Here is a 20,475-nt window from a genome sequence, read left to right as displayed (position 1 = left end):
TTGAAAAACCTAAAATATTTAACGATAAATCTAATAAAATATGTACAAGATCTGCTCACTGAAAACTATAGAAATTGCTGAGAGGTATTATGAGAAGCCTAAAAACAGGGAGATGTAACATGTTCATGGATTGAAGGGTAAATATTATTAAGCTATCCACTCTCCCCATCTATAATTTCAATGTGCTCCCAATCAAAATTCCAGAAAGCTGTTTACAGAAATATATGAGTCTAAAATTTATGGAAATGTAAAGGACCTAGATTATCCAAAGCAATTTTGAAGAACAAAGTTGGATAAACTGAGTTCAATATTTACTATAAAACTACAGTAATGAAGACAGTGTGGTATTTGCCTAGAGATAGACACATAGGTCAGTAGAACAGAATACAGAGTTTATTACTGGTTGTACAGTCAATTGATTTTTGACAAAGGAAGGTCTTTTCAGCAAATGATGCTGGAAAAACTAAATATCCATATAGGAAAAATGAACCTCAATCCTCACCTCTCACCATGTACAAAAAGTAATGCAAAGTGGATCACAGATCTGAATATAAAAGCTAAATATATTACATTTCTAGGAGAAAATTACCGTGAACTTGGGGTAAACAAAGATGTCTGAGGATACCAAAAAAACACCTACCATAAAAGAAAAAAATGATAAACTGGACTTCCAAATTAAAATTTTATACTCTTCAAAAGATATAGACTTGGAGAAAAAAAATCTTCTACTCAAAATGTATAAAGAGCTCTTATAACTCAATATTAAGACAGAGAACAAAATTTTTTAAATGAGCAAAAGATTTGAACAGACATTTCCCAAAAATAAATGAATGACACATAAGCCCTTGAAAAGACGCTCAATATCAAATGTACATATTATGAAGCCACAAGAAAGGATTAAAATTGGAAAGAGTAACAATAGGAAGCCTTGACAAGAATGTGCAGCAACAAAAACTCTCAAACATTGCTAATGGGATTGTAAAATCATACAATTATTTTGGAAAACAGTTTGACAATTTCTTATAAAGTTAAACACACACTTTCTGAAAGATTGAGCAGTTTCACTCCTTGGTATTTACCCAGAAAATATGAAAACATATGTCCACACAAAGACTTGTACACAAATGTTTGTAACAGCTGTATTTGCAATACCAAAAACTGGGGGACAAATTGTGTTCTACTCATACCACGGAATAATCTTTGAAATAAGGAGCAAACCGTCGATATACATGGCACATAGACAAATTTCAAAAGCTTTATGTTGAATGAAAGAAACCATTCACAGAAGAATACCAAGTGCATGATGTCACTTTTATAATGTTTTGGAACAAAGAAAACTTACCAATAGTGATCGAAATCGGATCAGTGGTTGCCTGACATTGGGGTCGGGGGTGAGGGAAATGACTGCACAGGTGTACAAGAGAGCTTTCTGGGGTGATGGAAATGTTCAATATCTTGGTTGGGGTGTTGGTTACCTGGGTGTATCCATTTATCGGGACTCACTGAACTGTACACTTAAAATGGGAATATTTTATTGTATGTAAATTATACCTCAATAAAGTTAATTTTTAAAAATATGTAGGGACCTAAACTGGAAATCACTTAGACTTGAGTTTTAACTTTAAAATTTTCTCTGTAATCTAATTTATTCTAATATTTAGTTTCTTGTCTCTAACAGTAATACAAAATTTCATGTCAGTTTAGCCTACATTAAACCACTACAAATTCAAAAATTGTAGAATTCGTTCAACAAAGCTTTAAGCTTTCATTATAAAGAATTCCAGAATTTACTTTATCCACATGAATAACTGAGTTGTTTCTACGAGGTACACTAATGCTTAGATGTAAATTACACTGCATTAGAAATCTGCTCACCCGTGCTTAAACATATCTGTACTTCAACGAAATAAATGCATCTAACTAAACAAAATGTTAGAGGATGATCCAATTCTGTGAACTAGCAAAAGGCTAAGGGTTCTTCTTCCCAGCACAAGGTGATAAATGTATTCATTCGCTATTTTAGTCTGTCTCCAGCGCCACAAGAGAAGACAGATCATTAAAGGCACAATGAAATGAAACACAAGAAAACTGCTACAATTTACCTCTGGACCCCCTTCCAGCATTGGCTATGTGGGGTTTCCGTCCTCCTTTCAGCCACAGAGAGTTACAAGGGTCACAAGACCAAAAGTTGGATTCAAAAGAAATAAAAAATGCAGATGACTCAATTAATCCACTGCTATTTATTAGTGTAGAAATAGCTTTGGAGGTAGTTTATTAATGAGGCATTTTTCAAATCATCCCACTCATCATGTCTATAATTCAAAAGCATCATCTTAAAAAGGAAAAGAAAAACACTTGTTAGTGTGTAAGCATAACACGTTGAAGTGGTTTTCAAAAAGCGGCACTTCCAGTGTCCTTCAGCTTCCTGGTGCGGCAGCGTCACCTGCGAGGAGGTCGCCAGCTCCCTCGGACACGCGGTCAGCATGAAGAAGTGCATCACAGTGATGATCACATTGCTGCCATCTGCATGGTCACTTGCAAATAAGATGACGAGAGCTCCCTCAGCTTAATACGAGGCTTTGAGGTCTGAACACCCAAGCCACTCCTAAGGACAGGACCGACGTACACAGGGTCCTGTCTGCAGGACATAACAGGTCACGTCAGAGGTTCATCCATTTCCCCTTGGAATTAGTTAAAAAAAAATCTTCCAGGGGGTCTAGCAAAAATATTTTTTTCTCCCCATTTCTCTTCATTATTTTTAGCCTCCAAAAGGCTCATCTATTGATCCATCAGAACAAGAATTGGCTCTGAACCAAAACCAAAAAAAAAAGAAAATCCCTGCAGGGTTCTGTGGCACTTCATGAGTATCAGTGTGCAGCTTCCAAGTGGAAGTTGTCAAACTGTGCGAACTCAAAGGAGTGCGTTCCTATCGCGGCCCAGCCATGCTTCGGGAAGGTCACGGACACATTCTTCCAGAGAGGCCGGCCATTCAGCAGGCCAGACGAGAAGCCACCCTGGAGCGGGGAGAAACACAGCCCGTGAAGACACGTGAGAATGATCCTCTGGAGTCTGTCCCTTAATGGATGGCCCACCTACTTAGTGCAGCAAACAGCCTTCTCACTTAAGACATAACCACAGCAAAACGATTCCACAAGGTTGAGCAAAAGTTTGAAATGCAGGGAAAATTCTCCCAGAGGAAATTCTTATCTATTTATATAAACAGTTTTGAAGGCACAAGGAAAATCTTAATATTTTCTTGTACTCCACCAAAGTGCTGTAAAACTGGAAGAAATGGAACACTTTTCCTAACATTATGATAAAATTTTAGACAAAAGCTCACTAAAATAAAAAACATCTGTTATTTATAAGTAGTTGCAAGTACATGGGTGGTGGCTTACAGCCACCAGCTCTTCAGACAGGACTGCTGAAGCGAAAATGTTTGTTTAAGATCTTCATTCAGGAACCTCGGCCCTGCCGGGGGAGTAGTAATTAACCTTAGTTTTATTGTTTTATCCCCATGTACAGAGTATCGTTTCAAAGTCACATCAAGAGCCCACCCTTAAGTTAGAAGAATAGTAGCCATCAGTTAACCCGATGATTTGGAGGGTGGGAGAGGGGACGGGGAGAGGAAGGAAAGAATCCACAGGAACAACTCACTGATCACTGACAGAGTCCTCCGCAGACAGCTGCCATTCCTGCTTAGCTAAGCGCCTGGAACACAGCGAACAATGCACATGGACCCTTACTATCACCGTCCAGCATGCTTCTGAGCGTATGTTCACAGCATACTCCTTATAGCTACACGTAAAACTAGCTAATTTCAAAGGGTGAAGAGCTGAAGACCCAAAGTACTAGGCCAAGAACCAAAATGAAATCTGCTCTTAAGTCAGAGAATTATCATGGGATGGGCCTTCATTTAGTTCTTTTATTTAATATATGGAGCCACTGCCAAAGTAACAGGATTAAAAATCAAAGTCACAGGTTTACCAGCAGCGCTAGGGCTGGACTTGGAGTTGCCCAACTCCGCATTCAGAGCCACACGCCCTTCTGTTACTACACACCTGCAGTGGTCTTCAGCCCTCAAAGTGCAGGCTGAGTATCTTCTTCCACTTAGTGAATGGTGAATATTAACACTGAGCCAAGGGACTCAAGTATACAAATCACATTAAGCGCGAAGCCTGTGTCTAACGGCACCTCATCCCATCCTCCCCTTGCCCTCGCTCCCCAGGCCTCGGCCATCCTGGCCTCCCAGCTGCTCCTCTCCCGAGGCTGGTCACAGAAGTGCCCTCTGCATGGCTGCTCCTCCCACCAGTCGCATCTCAGGACAAACATCACCAACTCTAAACAGTCTTCCTGGACCTCTCACTAGAGAATCTGGCAGGGGAGCTTCTTTACCTCATTATCCCATTTTTCTTTCATAATTGTATTTACTTGTTCATTCAGAGCAGGAGTCAGCCAACTATGGCCCCCAGGTCAGCCACCTATTTTCATAAACTAAATGTTATTGGAACACAGCCACCCGATTCACCTACTTACTGTCTGTGGCTGCTTTCCCACCGCCAAGAGCAGAGCTGGAAAACTGCAACACAGACCACATGGGTCACAAAGCCTGAAACATGCACTTTCTGGCCCTTTACAGAAAGAGTCTACTAGCCCCCGTCCTCGAAGAAAACGGGCACCGAGAGAGCCGGAACCTCATCCGTCTTGCTCACGGCTGCATCCGCAGCACCGGGAACAGTGCACGTAACAGATGCTTGATAACAAGGTGTCCAGTGAAAAAATAAAAAATACTTGACTCTAAAACAACCTACTTCCATTTTACAGATAAAGAAACAGAAGGTAAAAAAGTGAAATAACTTGCTGGAAGTCTCAGCATATGCCAGTAAGGAAAGATGAAAGCTGTCTGGTTCCAAACACACCCACTGCTAAGAGTATTAATTTGACTCATTAAGTGCTTACCACATAACAGGTACTGTACCAAACTTGCAAATATTTACTCATATATACATATATATGACTCCATGCACAAGAACGGTGTGTCTTCATGATATTATGATGAGAAATAGAGGCTGAGCAACAAAATATTTTCAAGTCTATTGCTCTAACCATCAAGCAGCAGTGCTGAGATAGAGCATCTGGTGTGTGTTGAGAAAAATTCAAAAATGGCCAACGTTAAAATGAAAAAATCCTAATACTGGCAGTAATTTGGAAAATGAACATCATAAGAGATGTTTTGTTTTTCATTTATGGAGTGAATTTTTATACACCAAATGTTACTTAATGCACTGAGAATCTAGGATGAATGAGAAAGACAAGGTCCCTGCTCTTAGGGAGCTTACATTCCAGCAGACGGAGACATACAAACACACACATGATAAATAAGAGCTTAGCAATAAGTAGCACGTGAAGAATTAAAACAGGTTGATGTTACAACGAGTGCCTGGGGGACCACTTTAGATTGGAGAGTTGCAGAAAGATTCTCGGAGTGCGTGTGCAGAGCTGAAATGCAAGGGAGAAGCAGAACTGCCCAGAGTTGACGGAGCAAGAAATAATGGGGTAGTGGGTGGAGCAGGTGTAAGTCAGCAAAATCCCCATCTATCCCAGTAGCAAGATGGGAATTGATTTCTAAAAGCAGTAAATCCCACTGTATTAGAGAGATACCCGAAGAAACAGCGAACATCGTTCAAAGTGGCTGTGTCGGAGGAACAGAACAGAGTGGGGTGAGGAGGAAGGGACAAGCGGCGAGGCAGGAGGCAGCTGTTTTCAATAAGCCCCTTTGATTTTGTTAACTATGTATGCAAAGTATCTTTAGAAAATTAGGAAATTTACCTTTTAAGTCTCATTCATGATTTCAAAAAATTCATAGTTACTAAAAATAAGCCTAACAAGAAATGTGCAAAAACTACAAAAATAAAACTGAAGGACATAGTGGGAGATTTTAATAAATGGTGAGATGCAGCATGTTCCTGTGACCATGTTCTTGAGAGGGAAACACATTATTCTAAACAAATATATTATTTTTACTCAAATTGATGTATAAATTCAGTGTAATACTAGCAACATTTTTCATGGAACTGAAAAGATGTCTTAAAAATTCCAATAGAAGAGTAAATATACTATAATAGAAAAGGTAATTTTAAAAAGAAATAATGAGGAGCTTGCCTCACCAGATAACCACTCATTCATTCAACAAGGATGCACCGGGCTCCTGCTCTGTGTGTGCACCAGGCACTTTTCTAGGTGCCGGAGAGCCGGCAGTGACTGAAACAGAGAGGTGCCTGTCGTGAAAGGAGCAGGTCCTAGTGAAGGGAGCAGGACAAACACACAAGCGATCAACAGAACATGCATGATGCCAGGAGGTAGTAAGAGCTTCGGAGAAAAATAAAGGAAGGAAAGAGGGGCAGTGAGGGACATGGGGTACTATGCTACATAAGGTGCTCAGGAAAGACTCAGAAGGAAGGAAGGGAGTAAACCACATAATCAAAGATTTTCTAAAGTAGACACAATTTAAAATGTGATACTGGATAGTAACAGACAAAGCAATTAAAGAACAGAAAAAAGTTCAGAAATAAGCCTCTGCACATGTGATGAGTTGTTGTATCAAAAAGGTGGTCTTTAAATCAAAAGCAAAAGGACAGTTTATATAATAAATGATGTTGGCTATCCATTTGTTTTAAAAAATATATATATATATAGGGCTTTTCTCCTTATGATTCACAAATAAATTCCAGGTGGATTAAAAACTTAAACACACACAAAAAAAATCCTAAACTTTGTTTAGCTGGAGGCAGAAAAATGTTTCTAACCTTAAGAAAAGGTAAGGCCTTCTTAAATAAAGCAAAAAAGCAATAAAAAAAGTGAAATATGTGACAGTACCAAAATTTAAAATTTCTATTCATGAAAAAACCATAAGCAAAACTGAAGTACATGAGACAGAATGGAAGAAAATATTTGTGGCATATACAGCAGACAATAGGTTACTACCCGGAATATATAATAAATTCATACAAATTCGTCAGAAAAAGACAACACAATAGGAAAATGAGGAAAGAATGTGAATGGGTAACTTCAGAGAAGAAAAAAAAACACAAATAGCCAATAAACATAAGAAGATGTGTGACCTCCTTAATTATCTAGGAAATAAAAATCATGTCTATTAGTTTGAAAAAAAATCTTTAAAATCGATAATATCAAATATGTTATAACTGCTATAAAAATTGATATAGTTTGGCTAGCAATAGGGAAGTAGCTGTTAAAATTTAAAATCCAATTCCAAGACCTAGTATCTTCCTAAACAAACAACAGCACATGGGTACCCCAAGAGGCAAGTAAAAGATCCCTCCCTTCTGCCTGCAAGTAAGCCAGCCCTTACTGCCTCAGTTCACTGCAAAAGGGGAGAACTGGGAGCCAGGTTATGCCCATCAAGTGTGACACAGTTAAATAAACTATGTTACACCCAAACCCGACATTCAGTGCATGTTACTGTTACTGCCAGAAAAATCAGTAGTCACTTTTGCTGGTTGAGTAAGAGAACAAGTTCAAAGCTATTTGAATTCCATTTTTAACATCTACTGTAACCTAGACAAACTTATGACAGGACTCTTTTAGCCAAGAGCAGTACATTATACAGAGGACTTTCTCCACACAGCATCCCTTGGAAGCATGTCAATCAATTACCGATGATCAACCAGTAAATTGACACATATTTTTAGATTCCCATGATACTACAGTTAATCCGGTGTCAATCTTCTCTGACAAAAAAAGAGTCATGGAAACCAACTTCTAAAAAAAATTGTCTTTATAGTTGAAGACCAAATCATTCTTAACCATCAAAAATAAACTTATGTGGCTTTGCTTTTATACCTGTTAGCTCCAATCAGAATCTTGGTTTAAGAAAACTTGAAAAAAATAGTTCAATTATTAAATTTATCTATTAATTACTCTTGAGTTTAAAAAACAGAAACAAAATTTGAAAAAATAGTGGGGGTGATAAAGTCAGCTGTCGATGGTTCTCACGTGGGCTTACCCAGACACACACTGTCATCCCAGGGACAGTGGTTTGCTGGTATCGTGGCAGATTCTCTGCCTATTTCCACTACTTATCACACTTTCCCCCTCCCATCTGGTAACAGAACATGCTAAAAAGTCACAAGGAAAGAGCAGTTTACCTCCAGGCGTTCTGATCAGCAATACTCACCTTAATAGTTAAAGTGAGCGTATACCACTTTTTTGCTGTAATGTCAGCACGTCCTACAGTATATATGGTCCATCCAGCTGTAACACAAAAAGATTATCCTGATACATCTTTAAAATCTAAATCACAGAATCGCAGAACTCAGTGGGGGTTCTCAGGTGCATTTGTATGCAGCAGAATCAGCCTTAATAAAATTGACGTTTCCATAACTATAACTGATTCTAAAGCAAAACATCCTTCACTCAGGCATGCATTCAACATGCAGAGAGAGCCAACCCCAAGCCATATACTATATATGAGCTCACAAAAGAACTAGAGAATAAACTTACAAACTAACTATGGTACAACAGTGTATTAGTGTGTACAGTTCAGGTATATATATGTACACCCGATTGGATTAAATACAGAGGATAAGAAGGAACAGTCAAAAAGTACCATAAGCGTTGCAGCTAGTGTAACTGGCCACATGGTAACAGCATTCACTGAGAATTACGCAGAGAAAATAACCATTTTTGAATGCATTATATTTGAATGTCCGAGAGAAACCCAGAATGAGACGTCCGATGGGCAATTTAAAACACAGAGCAGTGGGGACTGAAGACACAGATTTAAATTCCTAGTCCCAGTTCCGCCACTAACTCATTCTGAGACCTTGGGCCAATCAGCTGTCCTCTCTGGCACTCTGTTTTGGATTGGAAAATGTGAGGTACCTTCTCGATCGGTCATGCTATGATTATGCAATTCCTATTCTAATTTTTTTTTACACACTCCTTCTTTAATTGTTATTTTATAATTGAAGCCCTTTTCACCTCAGGAAGAGGCAAAGAGGAGTAAACTTTAGGACAGAAGAGTTTTTATTAATGCAGGATAAAATTCAAGAGACTGTGAATCAAGAAGAGTCACCAGCAATAAAGACCAGTTTCAACAAAGCAGTGTGTGCACAAACCAAAGTGAACTGGATGGAATTCAACCTGAACAGGCTCTAAAAGTGCCCATTCTGGATAAAATACTATTCTACTAAGACAAGGACTATTCAGATGAACGAGAAAAGTCAAGCTGTTTTCAAGTTACTGACTAAGCCAAGAAGTAGGATTTCTCCATTGTAAGCAAATCAGTCCTTCCCCTTACATTTCCATAAGCACACCTGCAACATTCTGACAGTCTTGCTTTTATTTATAGTATTTCCTAGGCATCCTCTCGGTACTGATACCACCTCACCCCCAGCCTACGGTAGTCCTACCCTGGCAGCCTAGTTCTCCTCTACAATAGCCGAAAAGCTTTGCACAATTTTCTCTTTCACTGTGCTGCCTCTCTCTGTACCAATTAATTAACACTATAATTTTGAATTGTTTGGTATTTGCTTACTTGTGTTAAATCTCTGCCCAATTAAATGTCCAGCACACTGGGGTATAAAGCTCTTTTGTTACTCCCTTAAGTAGTAAACAGATACAGCAACATATCACATAGTGAGTCACGTGCTATAGAGGAAGCTACTTACCTAGATCACCTGTAACTCTGTAGGTTCCATCTGCAAAAATCCAGAAGAAAACTCCTCTGGCACTTCTAATCAAAATGCCACCTTTATTCACTCTTCCAGCAATGAACACACCCCCCTTCTCAGGGGTCTCTATATAGACATCACACTTTATAGTCAGATTGGACCTGCAGAAGGGAGTGTTAGTGCTTTTAATTATGTCATTTCCAATGTAGCACAAATGGCTCATTTCACAGCCACATGCTTCCAAACTTCTCATTGAGGTGAGTACGTGATTTGCTAAGCCTACACTTATGGCAGGGATGGCCTTCAAGAATCTTCACTGATAATGGTTTTAAGCTTTACAGGATTAAAGTCAAGTCATTTCATCACTCTTTTAATGACTTACTACTGGAAAATAATATTTACTGTTTTCAAGTTTACTAAGAACATATTTCCTATCTCTCTATAATAAAACAATTTCTCATTCTAAAAATATAATAAAAGCCATTTTCTCTAGGAATACATAAAAGGTAAGTTTTCACATAATTCTGAGCAAAGAGGTTTATTAAATTTCCATCAGCAGAGAGAAGCAAGAAGACTACTAGGAGCCTTTGGGAGAACATAAGCTACATTGGGGCTAATTTTTACGTTTAATCCTAACAAGACTTAAAAACTCCAGAAGAAAGATCTAAAATTATTTCTCTGCAAAGACACAGTCAACTCTACCCTGACTCTATAGGCAGGGGTTTTCAAACTTGAGCAGCGTTGAAATCACCCCAGAGGGCTCGTTCGATTCAGTCTGCTGGCTCCCCCACAGGCTCTGATTCAGTAGGTCTCTGGTGGGCCCCTTGACCTTGCATGTCTAACAAACTGCCAGGTGATGCTGACGCTGCTGGTTGGGGAATTCCACTCTGAGAACCACTTCCCCCTATAGAGCATCTCTATCTACACAGAGGCAGGCAAACTCTGGTCCAGGGATCTCTGGTTGACACCAGTATATCAAAGGAGGGGAAAGGTTCAGCCAGCCAGGAACTATCAGAGCTTTAACAGTGAGCTCTCCTCCAGGCTTCCTTCTAGAAACGCTACTAGACGCCTTCTGCAGCGATGCACCACCCCGATCCAACATGAGCAAGGAAAATAATTCCCCTCCTACTCAAATTCTAACTGCAAATGGGAAAGAGTTAGAAAGCCTGCACACAGCCAAGCAGTACAGCAAGCAATTTATCTAAAATAAAACTAAGAATGCCAAGAAATATATTTTAGAAATGGGGAAAAACTGAATCTTGAATTATGTGACTTTTTACATTTCTCAGAGTTTCTAGTCAGTGAATTTTGCACAGTGCAATTTTACTACGTAAAGGAAAATATAAAAAAGAAGCACCTACAACAGGCACACAGCAATCAGGAAAGTTCACATTTAGTCATTTAACCAAAGCTGGACTACTTTATGGGAAAATCAAATGCTACGTAACTAAAGCCCAGTCTCTCTCGTGTGTCCTCCCACAGCAGAGGGGGCTTTCCTCTCTGCAGAGCATCCCCAGCACGAAACCACTGCGGATCAGCCTCGCCCAGCACATCCCCACCTCCCTGCTGGTTCATCCAAAGCCTGAAAGTGTACAGGTCCTGTCAGCACCACAAACTTATTCTATTTAGAGTTAAAATAAGAGAAGATCAAACGTTTTCCTTTTTTTTTTTTAACCTTACATTCCAAAATAAGTGATTCTTGCATCAGAATTTACAGGCAATTTTACAGATAATGAAGGAAACTGAATAAAAGTCTGGTTCAGTCTTCCACAGCCATAATCTCTCAGAGTGCTGAGAGAGCAAAAACCAGCCAATATATTAAAGCAAATTTGATCAAAAGGATGCAGAGTTCAGATGTGTGCAGCAAAAGATAGTTTTGTGATTGTCTTCAGATCTCAACCAAGGCTCACTAACAAGGTGGAAGTCCTAAGGAGCTTTGGTAAAGTCCACCTTTTATAGTCAAATTACTGTGCTGATACTTCACTAAATCTAAATATGAGAGAGGAAGTTCTGCCATAAACGCAGTTCTAAGAACCGATGGCACTGTGCACACGTGGCGCCGACTTACTCAAATAGCACCTGACTTTCCCTCTCCTACTCTCAGGAAGAAGACAGTGATTAAAACAAGGCTGTGAGGTGTATTCAAAAGAGCATGGGCTACAGCACCAGACAGACTTGGCCTCGTGTTCAGGTTCTGGAACTTCAAAGAATGGGATCTTGAGTAAATCTAGCCCTGAAGCCTCAGTTTCCCGATCTGTAAGGTAAAAAGGATGCTACCTCTGCCATAAGGTGGCTGTGGAAAGCTCACAGCAGCGTTTAGCGTTGCCCAGTTTTCAGTCCCTCCTTCCCCTGCAATAAAGAGGCATCACAGCCAGAAAACAGCAATGACCGTAGGATGTCTGTGCCTCTCGGAACAGATCCAGCTGCCTCAAATCCAGAACAAGGTAACAGCAAACAACACACAGTAAATAGCATGAGACCAGATTTTAAAGGGTCTTGGAAGTCAGGCATAGAAGACTAGACTTCTCAAGACTAATATTAGAGCTTGGGACTAGAGTTGGGATTTATAATAGGGAGGAAGGCAATACGGAGGGATAAAGACTTTCTGCAGCATCCCACAGGGGAACAATTCAAGGTTCTTTTCTGAATTATCTTCCCTTTCCTGTCCAATTCCTAAGCTATGACTTGACTGGTCACGATAAGACTGGTGATTCGGCATTAATAGTTACTATCACCAAACCTGGAATGCTTGTGTTTTATGTTTCACATTGGAATTACACTAGTTAAAAGAAAAAATAGAAAAGATACACCTATAACAGTTATAGTAAGTCAATACATTGGCATTTCATAACTGACTTAAAGGGGAAGGTGAAGTTTTGGTTTGGCCATTATATTTTGAGTGAAGAATAAATACATCTTCTTTCTTTGTCAAATGCCCAAAGACAAGAGTGGAGTGCACCAGCCAACTAAAAGCTGATTTGCTTTTCACTGTTGCCATCTACTGTCACCTGGTAAATAGATTTTCCACCAAGGCTCAAACAGTGCAATTCAAGTGTGGATCCAGCAGGTGGCAACACCAGATCAACATATCAATTCACCAGCAAAAACAAAAACTTAAAAGCAACAGGCAAATCACAAAGTCTGCTTATAAATAAATTTTAAATTATAATTAGTCCCCAAATCCTCAATTTCTATACTAAGATCAGTCTTATCCTGCAATAATTATTATTAAATTGGGCAAGGCCACTGAGGCAACAGAATAATTGGCTGGTTTGTGACCAGATATTCAGCAATTACCACAAACCTGTTAGGTTCTTAGACAAGGAAGAACGTTAAAAAGTCCTGGCTTCAGAATGTGCCTGACAACGTTACAAGGTTATTCCAGCCAGAGCAATGTGAAGGACGTCAGTTTTACATACCACTGGTAATCTCCTATAACACTGATCGTGTTGAACGCATCAGCAGCCCAAGTAATGGGTCTTTGATTGAGAACCTGGCGCAGTGTGAAGCGATGCTCTCCAGGGTCTTCAATATTCATGAAGTATTCAAATACGCCAGTCTGATCAGCAAAATTTGGAGCTTCACTAAAAAATGGGTAATCTGTTCAGGACACAATAAGTTCTGTTCAGTATCAAATCCTTACAGAGTCTCTCCTTTCTGACATTTTCTGGTACATTTGGAAATACTTTGAAAAGTTTTAAATAAGTAAATGATACTTATAACCAGTAAAAGTTTAGGGATTTGGCTAATAAAGAGCGATTGACTTTTATATCATCATTATTAAATATCACTATGGTCAGCTTGACATCAGACTTTACATATTTAATCCATGCAACTGCCTAAGAGGGAAGGTGATGAGTTCTGGAATAAGGCAGACCTACATTCAAATTCCAGCTCAGCTGGTTCCATGCGCAAGTTTCTTAACTGCCCTGTGTCTCAAGTTTCCTCATTTTCAAGGGCCAGAGGACAAGAAAATTAAATAAAAGAATGTATATAAAGTGTGTATAAAAGCTAGCACTTAGCAAGGGTTCAATATGAGATAGTTTTATTGTTTCTAATATGTGTCAAACAAGGTTCTAAATCACTGGTCACAGTCAGCAGCTGAGAGAATGTCAGAAAAGGCTGACTGCCAAGTTCAGAATTTACAAATGGCAACTTCTCTTCTCTTTCCAAAATGGAGCAAAAACCAGTTTGGGGTCTAAATTAGTTTTATTAAATTATAGTCCTACAATGACGAAGGCTATAGAAGATCAATTTGAGTTGTAATATCTTATAGCCACTTTGCACTTCATGCTTTTTCAAATGTTTTCAGACTCGCCACAACATTTCAGACATCAAAAACCCTATAAAGCACCTTGAACAACATGAGGACTAATCCGCATATAACTCACAGCTGGCCCCTCCCCATCCGAGGTTCCTCCGCATCCTTGGATTCAACCCACCACAGACGAGGGAGAGCTGCGGTATCTACCACTGAAAACTGCCCACACGTAAGGGGACCTGTACGCATCAAACCTGTGCCGTTCGAGGGTCAACTGTAGCTCTAAGGTCTGGCATATAGTTTTTTAACTTTAGTTTTTAGTTTATTTTGCAGCCAATAAAGCATTACATTTTGGATTTGAAGACTTGGAGTTGCCTTTCAGTTTTCAGGTCACAGAATACACGGTTTTGGTGTTGGCAGAAGTTTTTTAGTCATTAATTAGGCATATCCCAAATCCCACACAGACTCCTCGCCTACTGAAGGTAAGAAGCGTTCCCTTTGCCAACAGACAGCTGAGCAACAGACTGCTGCCCCTCTCGAGGTTAGCATTAATGGGTCGTCTATGAGGCCACTTCAGAGTTGCAAGGGAACAAAGCACCAGGCTCCCCCGAGGCTCACGGTGTGTCCAGGACAGAGTCCGCAGGGCCTGGTACTCCAATCAACCAGGAGATCATTTCCTGGGAAAGGAAGGTGAGACCCTGTGGCAGGGACTGGAGCGGGAGGGAGGAGTCTCCAACCTCGTGGAACAAGCGGCCGGGCAGCAACAGGAAGTTCAAGTTGCCCTCCAGCAACGGCAGTCTCCCTCCCGACCTCTCTCCTACAGCTACAGGTTTTAGGAGCAGAGAACAGGGCACCTGGCCCCTGTCTGTGAGGTCAGGGGTGCCAGACAACATCATCTACCAGTCAACAAGTTCGTCGCTTACTGAGTGACCTGGGAATGTAACCACAATGACCGTGCCTTCAAACTTCTCACACGGTTCTCCTAAGTGACCTATAATCAAAAGCTTTTCTACTAGCTTTAGGACAGATCTTCCGAGAAAACCAGGAGAGCACAAATATCAAGCTCCCAGGCACAGCCAGAGGGCAGAAAGTGGGCTGGGTTACCCAAGAACAGCTTCACTGCCCGTGGCGCTCAGTCTGCGAGCACTGTGGGAAGACAGGCATTTAAGTGCTTTAGTCTCCTCACATGCGGAAGACGTCAATAACGGCGTTCATGAAATACGGATAATGGGACAGTAGCAATGTTACAGATCTTAACTTTCACCCAGAAAAGGTTATTAGAGTTACAGATGGTCCCCAACTTACGAGTTTTCGACTTTTTGATGGTGTGAAAGCAGTGTGATTCTGTAGAATTGTACCTCGAATTTTGAATTTTGAATTTGGATCTTTTCCCAGGCTCACGATACACAGTACAGTCCCTCTTGTGATGCTGGGCAGTGGCAGTGGCAGTGAGCGGCAGTGAGCACAGCTCTGCCTCCCACACGATCACGAGGGGAAACAGCCAACACAGTTAGAGTCTAGAACCGCTCTGGACCCAGACTATTATTGCTTTTCCCTTTCAGTAGAGTATCAATAAAGGACATGAGACGTACCACACTTTATTATAAAATAGGCTTCGTGTGAGACGATTTTGCCCAGCTGTAGGCTCGTGTAGGTGTCCCGAGCATGTTTAAGGTAGGCTGGGCTGAGTTACGAGGTTCGGTGGGTTAGGTGTATTTAATTGCATTTTTGACTTAGGATATTTTCAACTTACAATGCATTTATCCGGACGTAACCCCATTGTAAGTCAAGTAGGATCTATATAACTTTCATTCTGACAATAACCTCTACCATTTTTTTTTGGCACTGAAAATTACAGGGCCCTCAACTTGCAATTTATCTTGAAGTAACCCAAGAATAACATCCGTTCACCATGCAGAGACTTACACCTAAGTCAATGTACCTCTCACAGCCACCCCATCACGCACTGGCGGGACAGGTAGAAATCCGTCCACTATTACTGAAGATGGACACCAAGTTACGTCTGAGTACCAAAACTTACCGACATTGAAGTCATCGTTGTAGACACAGGGGAAGGGCTGGGACTTGGGGGGCAGCGGGTAGCTGCCTTTCCTTCCCGTGGTGAGGGTGGTGAGTGTGAACAGCTCGTCCTCCTGCAGTTCCAGCGTGAAGCTGCCACCGCTGTTGAGCTGAGAAACGAACAACACCGTGTTCAAGCCAGTTGCTTTGGCTGATCTCATCTGGGCCAAATGACTCTTGAAAAAATAAGCTTAAAGAAAAGCCAAACTCATTTCTGTTAGAACTTCCTAACTACTTGTGAAAGACACACTCAGTATCAAGGCTCTCGGAATCTTTTTTAAGTTATTTTAAAGACTTCATAAAATTAAACTTTGTAGAAAGGAGCTTGAAAGAATTTACTTCACGGAAGGAAGACTAAAGGACCCCCAAATCTATTTCTACTAGTCTATTCTCTTCCATTAGGCTGTCAGATCCCTAAAGCTGGTGCATAATTCAACACATGTAACTAAGAGCTCTTCTTATCTACATTTTAGAACTTAACTAAGGTAGAAAAATTCATAAAATCTTACTGTTGACTCAGCTGTTAAACACAGAAATCCTTTACTACTAAGAAAAAAAGTCCCACTCATGATATGTTCAATATATATTTCAATTAGTAAGTTAGGTTTATGTCCCATTTATGATCTTGGCTATTTAATCTCTTTAAGCCATAATCTCCTCATCTTTAAAATGAGGGGGGAATGCATACCTCACAGGACTGTGAGGATTAAGTGAGATAATGTTTATAAAGTTCTGAGCCCACTAGGGGAGGGTGTAGCTCAAGTGGTAGAGCACATGCTTAGCATGCACAAGGTCCTAGGTTCAATCCCCAGTACCTCCTCTAAAAATAAATAAACCCACTACCTCTTCCCCTGCTAAAATAAAATAATTAAGTAATATGATAAATAGATACAATATTTTTAAAAAAATAAATAAAGTTCTGAGCTCAGTGTGTGTGACCTACAAGAAACACTCCCTGCTCACAGCTGTCCTATGGTAAATGTAGACACTGAATGCTTTGCGTAAGTGATGTAGGTATTAAATGTACGTCCACTATATGGAATTTGAGGTTTTTTCCTACTCTGAATTAAAAGGGTTTATATCATACCTTTGCTTTAATAAATTATTGGTCAGATCTATGAACTATCTAACACCATGTTCTGACTTAGTAAGAGTATTTTTCCTATGGGGAAATTCAGCTTTATTGAGCTATTTCTAGTAATGTGTTGTGCAAAAAGTAGAAACTACACTTTTTTTTTTTAGAATTTAATATATTTTTTTTAATAGAGTTCCTGTCAGTGGGGAGGGGGGTGGCGTTCCCATGGTGGGGATACAGCCGTGCTGCTCAGCCCCCAGAGGGCAGGGCCAGGCGCCATGCTTCTGCACACAGCCCATCGGCTACATGTCCCACCAGGAATAGCGTATAATCATTGACACTGAGTAGGGGAGTCACAGAGCGTTCATTACCAGAAAGAGTAGCAGCTTTCTGTCAATCAGGTGAAGTGATATGCTTCATTCTTTGAAACATTTCCTGAGAAACCTCTGTGTGCTAACAATCTCTCTAGGAGGCACCTGGGACAGAAAGCTAAATAAAGCAGAGGCCCAGTCCCTGAGGCACCCAGTGTGATGGGAAAAGTGTCTGCTAGGTAAGCACATATCCCTCAGTGGCCACAACCTGAGACTGGTGGGGAGGGTTCCAGAGGAAGCAATACATGTGAAGAGTCTTGAAGGCTGACAAAGATATGAGCAGAAGGCATTCTAGGGGGAAGAAAAAGCATGTGCAGAGTCACAGAAGCCATTAACTTGGCACGCCATGCTCTGAAAAAGGCAAGAAGTTCAGTCTGTGAAGAGCGGCCAGTTTGGCAGGACACGCATCTAGAAGGAAAATCAGTCTTTTACCTCATGAGGTGGTAACAAGGGTCACATGCTACACTAACAGATGTGAACCTAGAGGGAAAATTGCTGAGGCGTTTTGAGTACAGGACTGAGAAAAATCAGATGTGCATTCTAGACACATCATTCTGGTAGCAGCGTGGCGTGGAGAGAGTCAGATTAGAGTCTGAGAATACAAAAGGTAGTTTCTGAAATCCAAGAGAGAATGAGGAACTGAAACAAGTGGGAATGGAGAATAAGGAACGGGTAGGAGAACTATGTGGGTGGTGGTGTCTGTACTTGGTCACTGATGGTGCACAAAGGGTGAGTGGGAAAGACAGGCTCAAATGAGACTCAGATTTCTACCCTGGGCTACCAAGTGATGATTGGTACCATGCACCAAGACAAACTAAATACCAAGAGCAAACACACCTACCAAACTTCTATACTGCCTTCAAGAGGACTTCTACCAAAAAAAAAAAAAAAGAAAAAAAGAAAATTGAGAGCAACTTTATCTCTATTATGCTTCAGCCATAAAATCAATTATGAAATTAAAAATTAATTCATTAACCAAATGTCTATTTCCTTTTACTGTTGCAATGCTCAGATTATAGGAATTTATTCAAAACTACCCATAGAGAATCCAGTTGTTTGAAAAGAAATCTCTCAGATGGTTTTCCAAGTTTGGTATACCACACCTGTAGCTCTGGTATTTCACTCTAAGGAGAAAACACACACAAAAGGCACAGTTGAGTAATTCATCATCTCCTCTTTGAGGATTTCCAAAATCAGTACCAGTAAGAATGAGCCAATGACAAGCGCATTCTATTTCTATTTCCAAAAGACCCACCTCAAATCTTACATAGTAAACGTTTTGAAAGTAGGAAGACATTATTCAAGCAAATACTTTATTTCCTATAAATACTACAGACTTTTGGCAAATGTTTACGATTTCAGTGCCTTTGCTTCAAAAGTACTCATTACTATATCTGTATAAAGAGCTTTTTAAGAATCTCCCTGCATTAAAAACAATTCTTATGCAATTAATAGTCAGAAAGGGCACTATATTTTCGTATTCAAAACTAACAATAGGTAGAAATAACACGAATCTTGTGTCCCTTTTTTTTTTTTTGGTACAAAGTACTACAAAGATCAATGTTTGAAAGTTCCCTCGACTACACAAATGATGCTCTACCAACAAGAACAACTCTCCTGCAAGTAACCTTTGTTAAGGTTCTTCACAGCCACAGAGAGCTTTACCTCCTAGTGACTTCTGTACTGTTTCACTAAAACCAGTCAGCAGAGAGAAGACACCAAGGCATTTTTCTATTCATATTAATAGTTTATAATATAAGACTTCACATAAGAACTGCTAGTCTGTGAAAATATAGAAATTCCCAAATCAAAACCAGAGTAAAAGTTCCACACATTTACTTACAAAAGAACCCTTAAGGACGAAGGTAGCAAATTGTTGTGACACATTGAAATAGGGAAGAAATGGCCGTATACACATGGAATGTTTATGACTCTGAGGAGAAAAAAAAAATCATGTAAGTTATCCAAATGCTATACATGCCATATTAGGGGAAAAAAATCAAACATTTAATGCCCCAGATTAACAGAAGTGGTACACATTAGGTGATAAATACAAGTACATTTCAAATTTTTAAGGTTCTTTTTTAATTAACAACTCTCATTGAATGTCTATTGCGTGTGCCTAGTCAAAGTAAAACTCAATGGCATTTTGACTGAATTGAACTTTGAATTCCAGAATCACTTGGTGGCACAGACAAATTAATTCTTATCACTGTTTTTCAAGTAAAATACATCAATACAGTTCAGGATGTTTTCACTGAAAAGACATCTAAATACACCTTCAGATACACAACTGAGGTAAGCTAAGTGCATACAACAAATCTCATTGCCAACATCATCTTTTACAAAAATAGTCACTACATCACTACTATGGGCTGGGATCAAAAGAATTCTGAGACATAATCCTTACTTTAGGGGATTCAACAATCACAGAGCACTTACAATATAAGGTTCTGGGCCAAGCTTTGTGGGAAATCTTAAAAGTACAATTATAATTAGAGATTCCAATACCCTACCCTCAGGAATTGATAGCAAACAGACAGAAAATCAACAAGGATATAGGTATTTGAAGAACACTACCAAGTAACGTGCCTGGATTGACACCTACAGATCACTTCATCCAGCAACTGCAGAATGTACATTGTTTTCAAGTGCACAAGGAACATTTACCAAAGTACACCACATTCTTAGTCATAAAAGATGTCTCAATAAATTCAAAAAGATTCAAGTTACACAAAGTATGTTCTCTGACTACAATAGAATTATATCAGAAATGAACAACAGAAAAACCTCTGGGAAAATTCCAAAATATTTAGAAAATAAATAACAAATTTCTAAATAATTCTTGGCTCAAAGGAAAAGTAAAAATAAAAGAAGAAATTAGAAAGAACTTTGAGCTGCACAAAAATGAAAACACAACACATCAGGACTTGTGGGATGCCACTAAAGCAGTAGTTAGAAGAAACTAGCAATTAACACCTAGATTAGAAAAGA

The 20,475-nt window shown here is 39.7% G+C and overlaps 1 protein-coding gene across 4 annotated transcripts in view; it reads right to left on the bottom strand.

The window, feature by feature from the left end:
* Positions 1–2,221: 2,221 nt before the first annotated feature.
* GALC (galactosylceramidase) overlaps positions 2,222–20,475 on the bottom strand; it is a 55,462-nt gene continuing 37,208 nt past the window's right edge. For all 4 annotated transcript variants that reach the window (XM_010968664.3, XM_045505701.2, XM_010968666.3 and 1 more), the window contains 7 exons: positions 19,325–19,414; positions 18,519–18,605; positions 15,998–16,145; positions 13,115–13,295; positions 9,693–9,856; positions 8,198–8,274; positions 2,222–3,014 (listed from right to left, as the gene is read on the bottom strand). In XM_010968664.3, coding sequence (XP_010966966.2) covers positions 2,868–3,014; positions 8,198–8,274; positions 9,693–9,856; positions 13,115–13,295; positions 15,998–16,145; positions 18,519–18,605; positions 19,325–19,414 — 894 coding nt within the window. In that variant the 3' untranslated portion in view covers positions 2,222–2,867. The remainder of the gene's footprint in view (positions 3,015–8,197; positions 8,275–9,692; positions 9,857–13,114; positions 13,296–15,997; positions 16,146–18,518; positions 18,606–19,324; positions 19,415–20,475) is intronic.

Source organism: Camelus bactrianus, chromosome 6, assembly GCF_048773025.1.
Source record: "Camelus bactrianus isolate YW-2024 breed Bactrian camel chromosome 6, ASM4877302v1, whole genome shotgun sequence".
Classification (NCBI taxonomy): domain Eukaryota; kingdom Metazoa; phylum Chordata; class Mammalia; order Artiodactyla; family Camelidae; genus Camelus; species Camelus bactrianus.
This window is presented reverse-complemented; position numbering and strand designations above follow the sequence as displayed.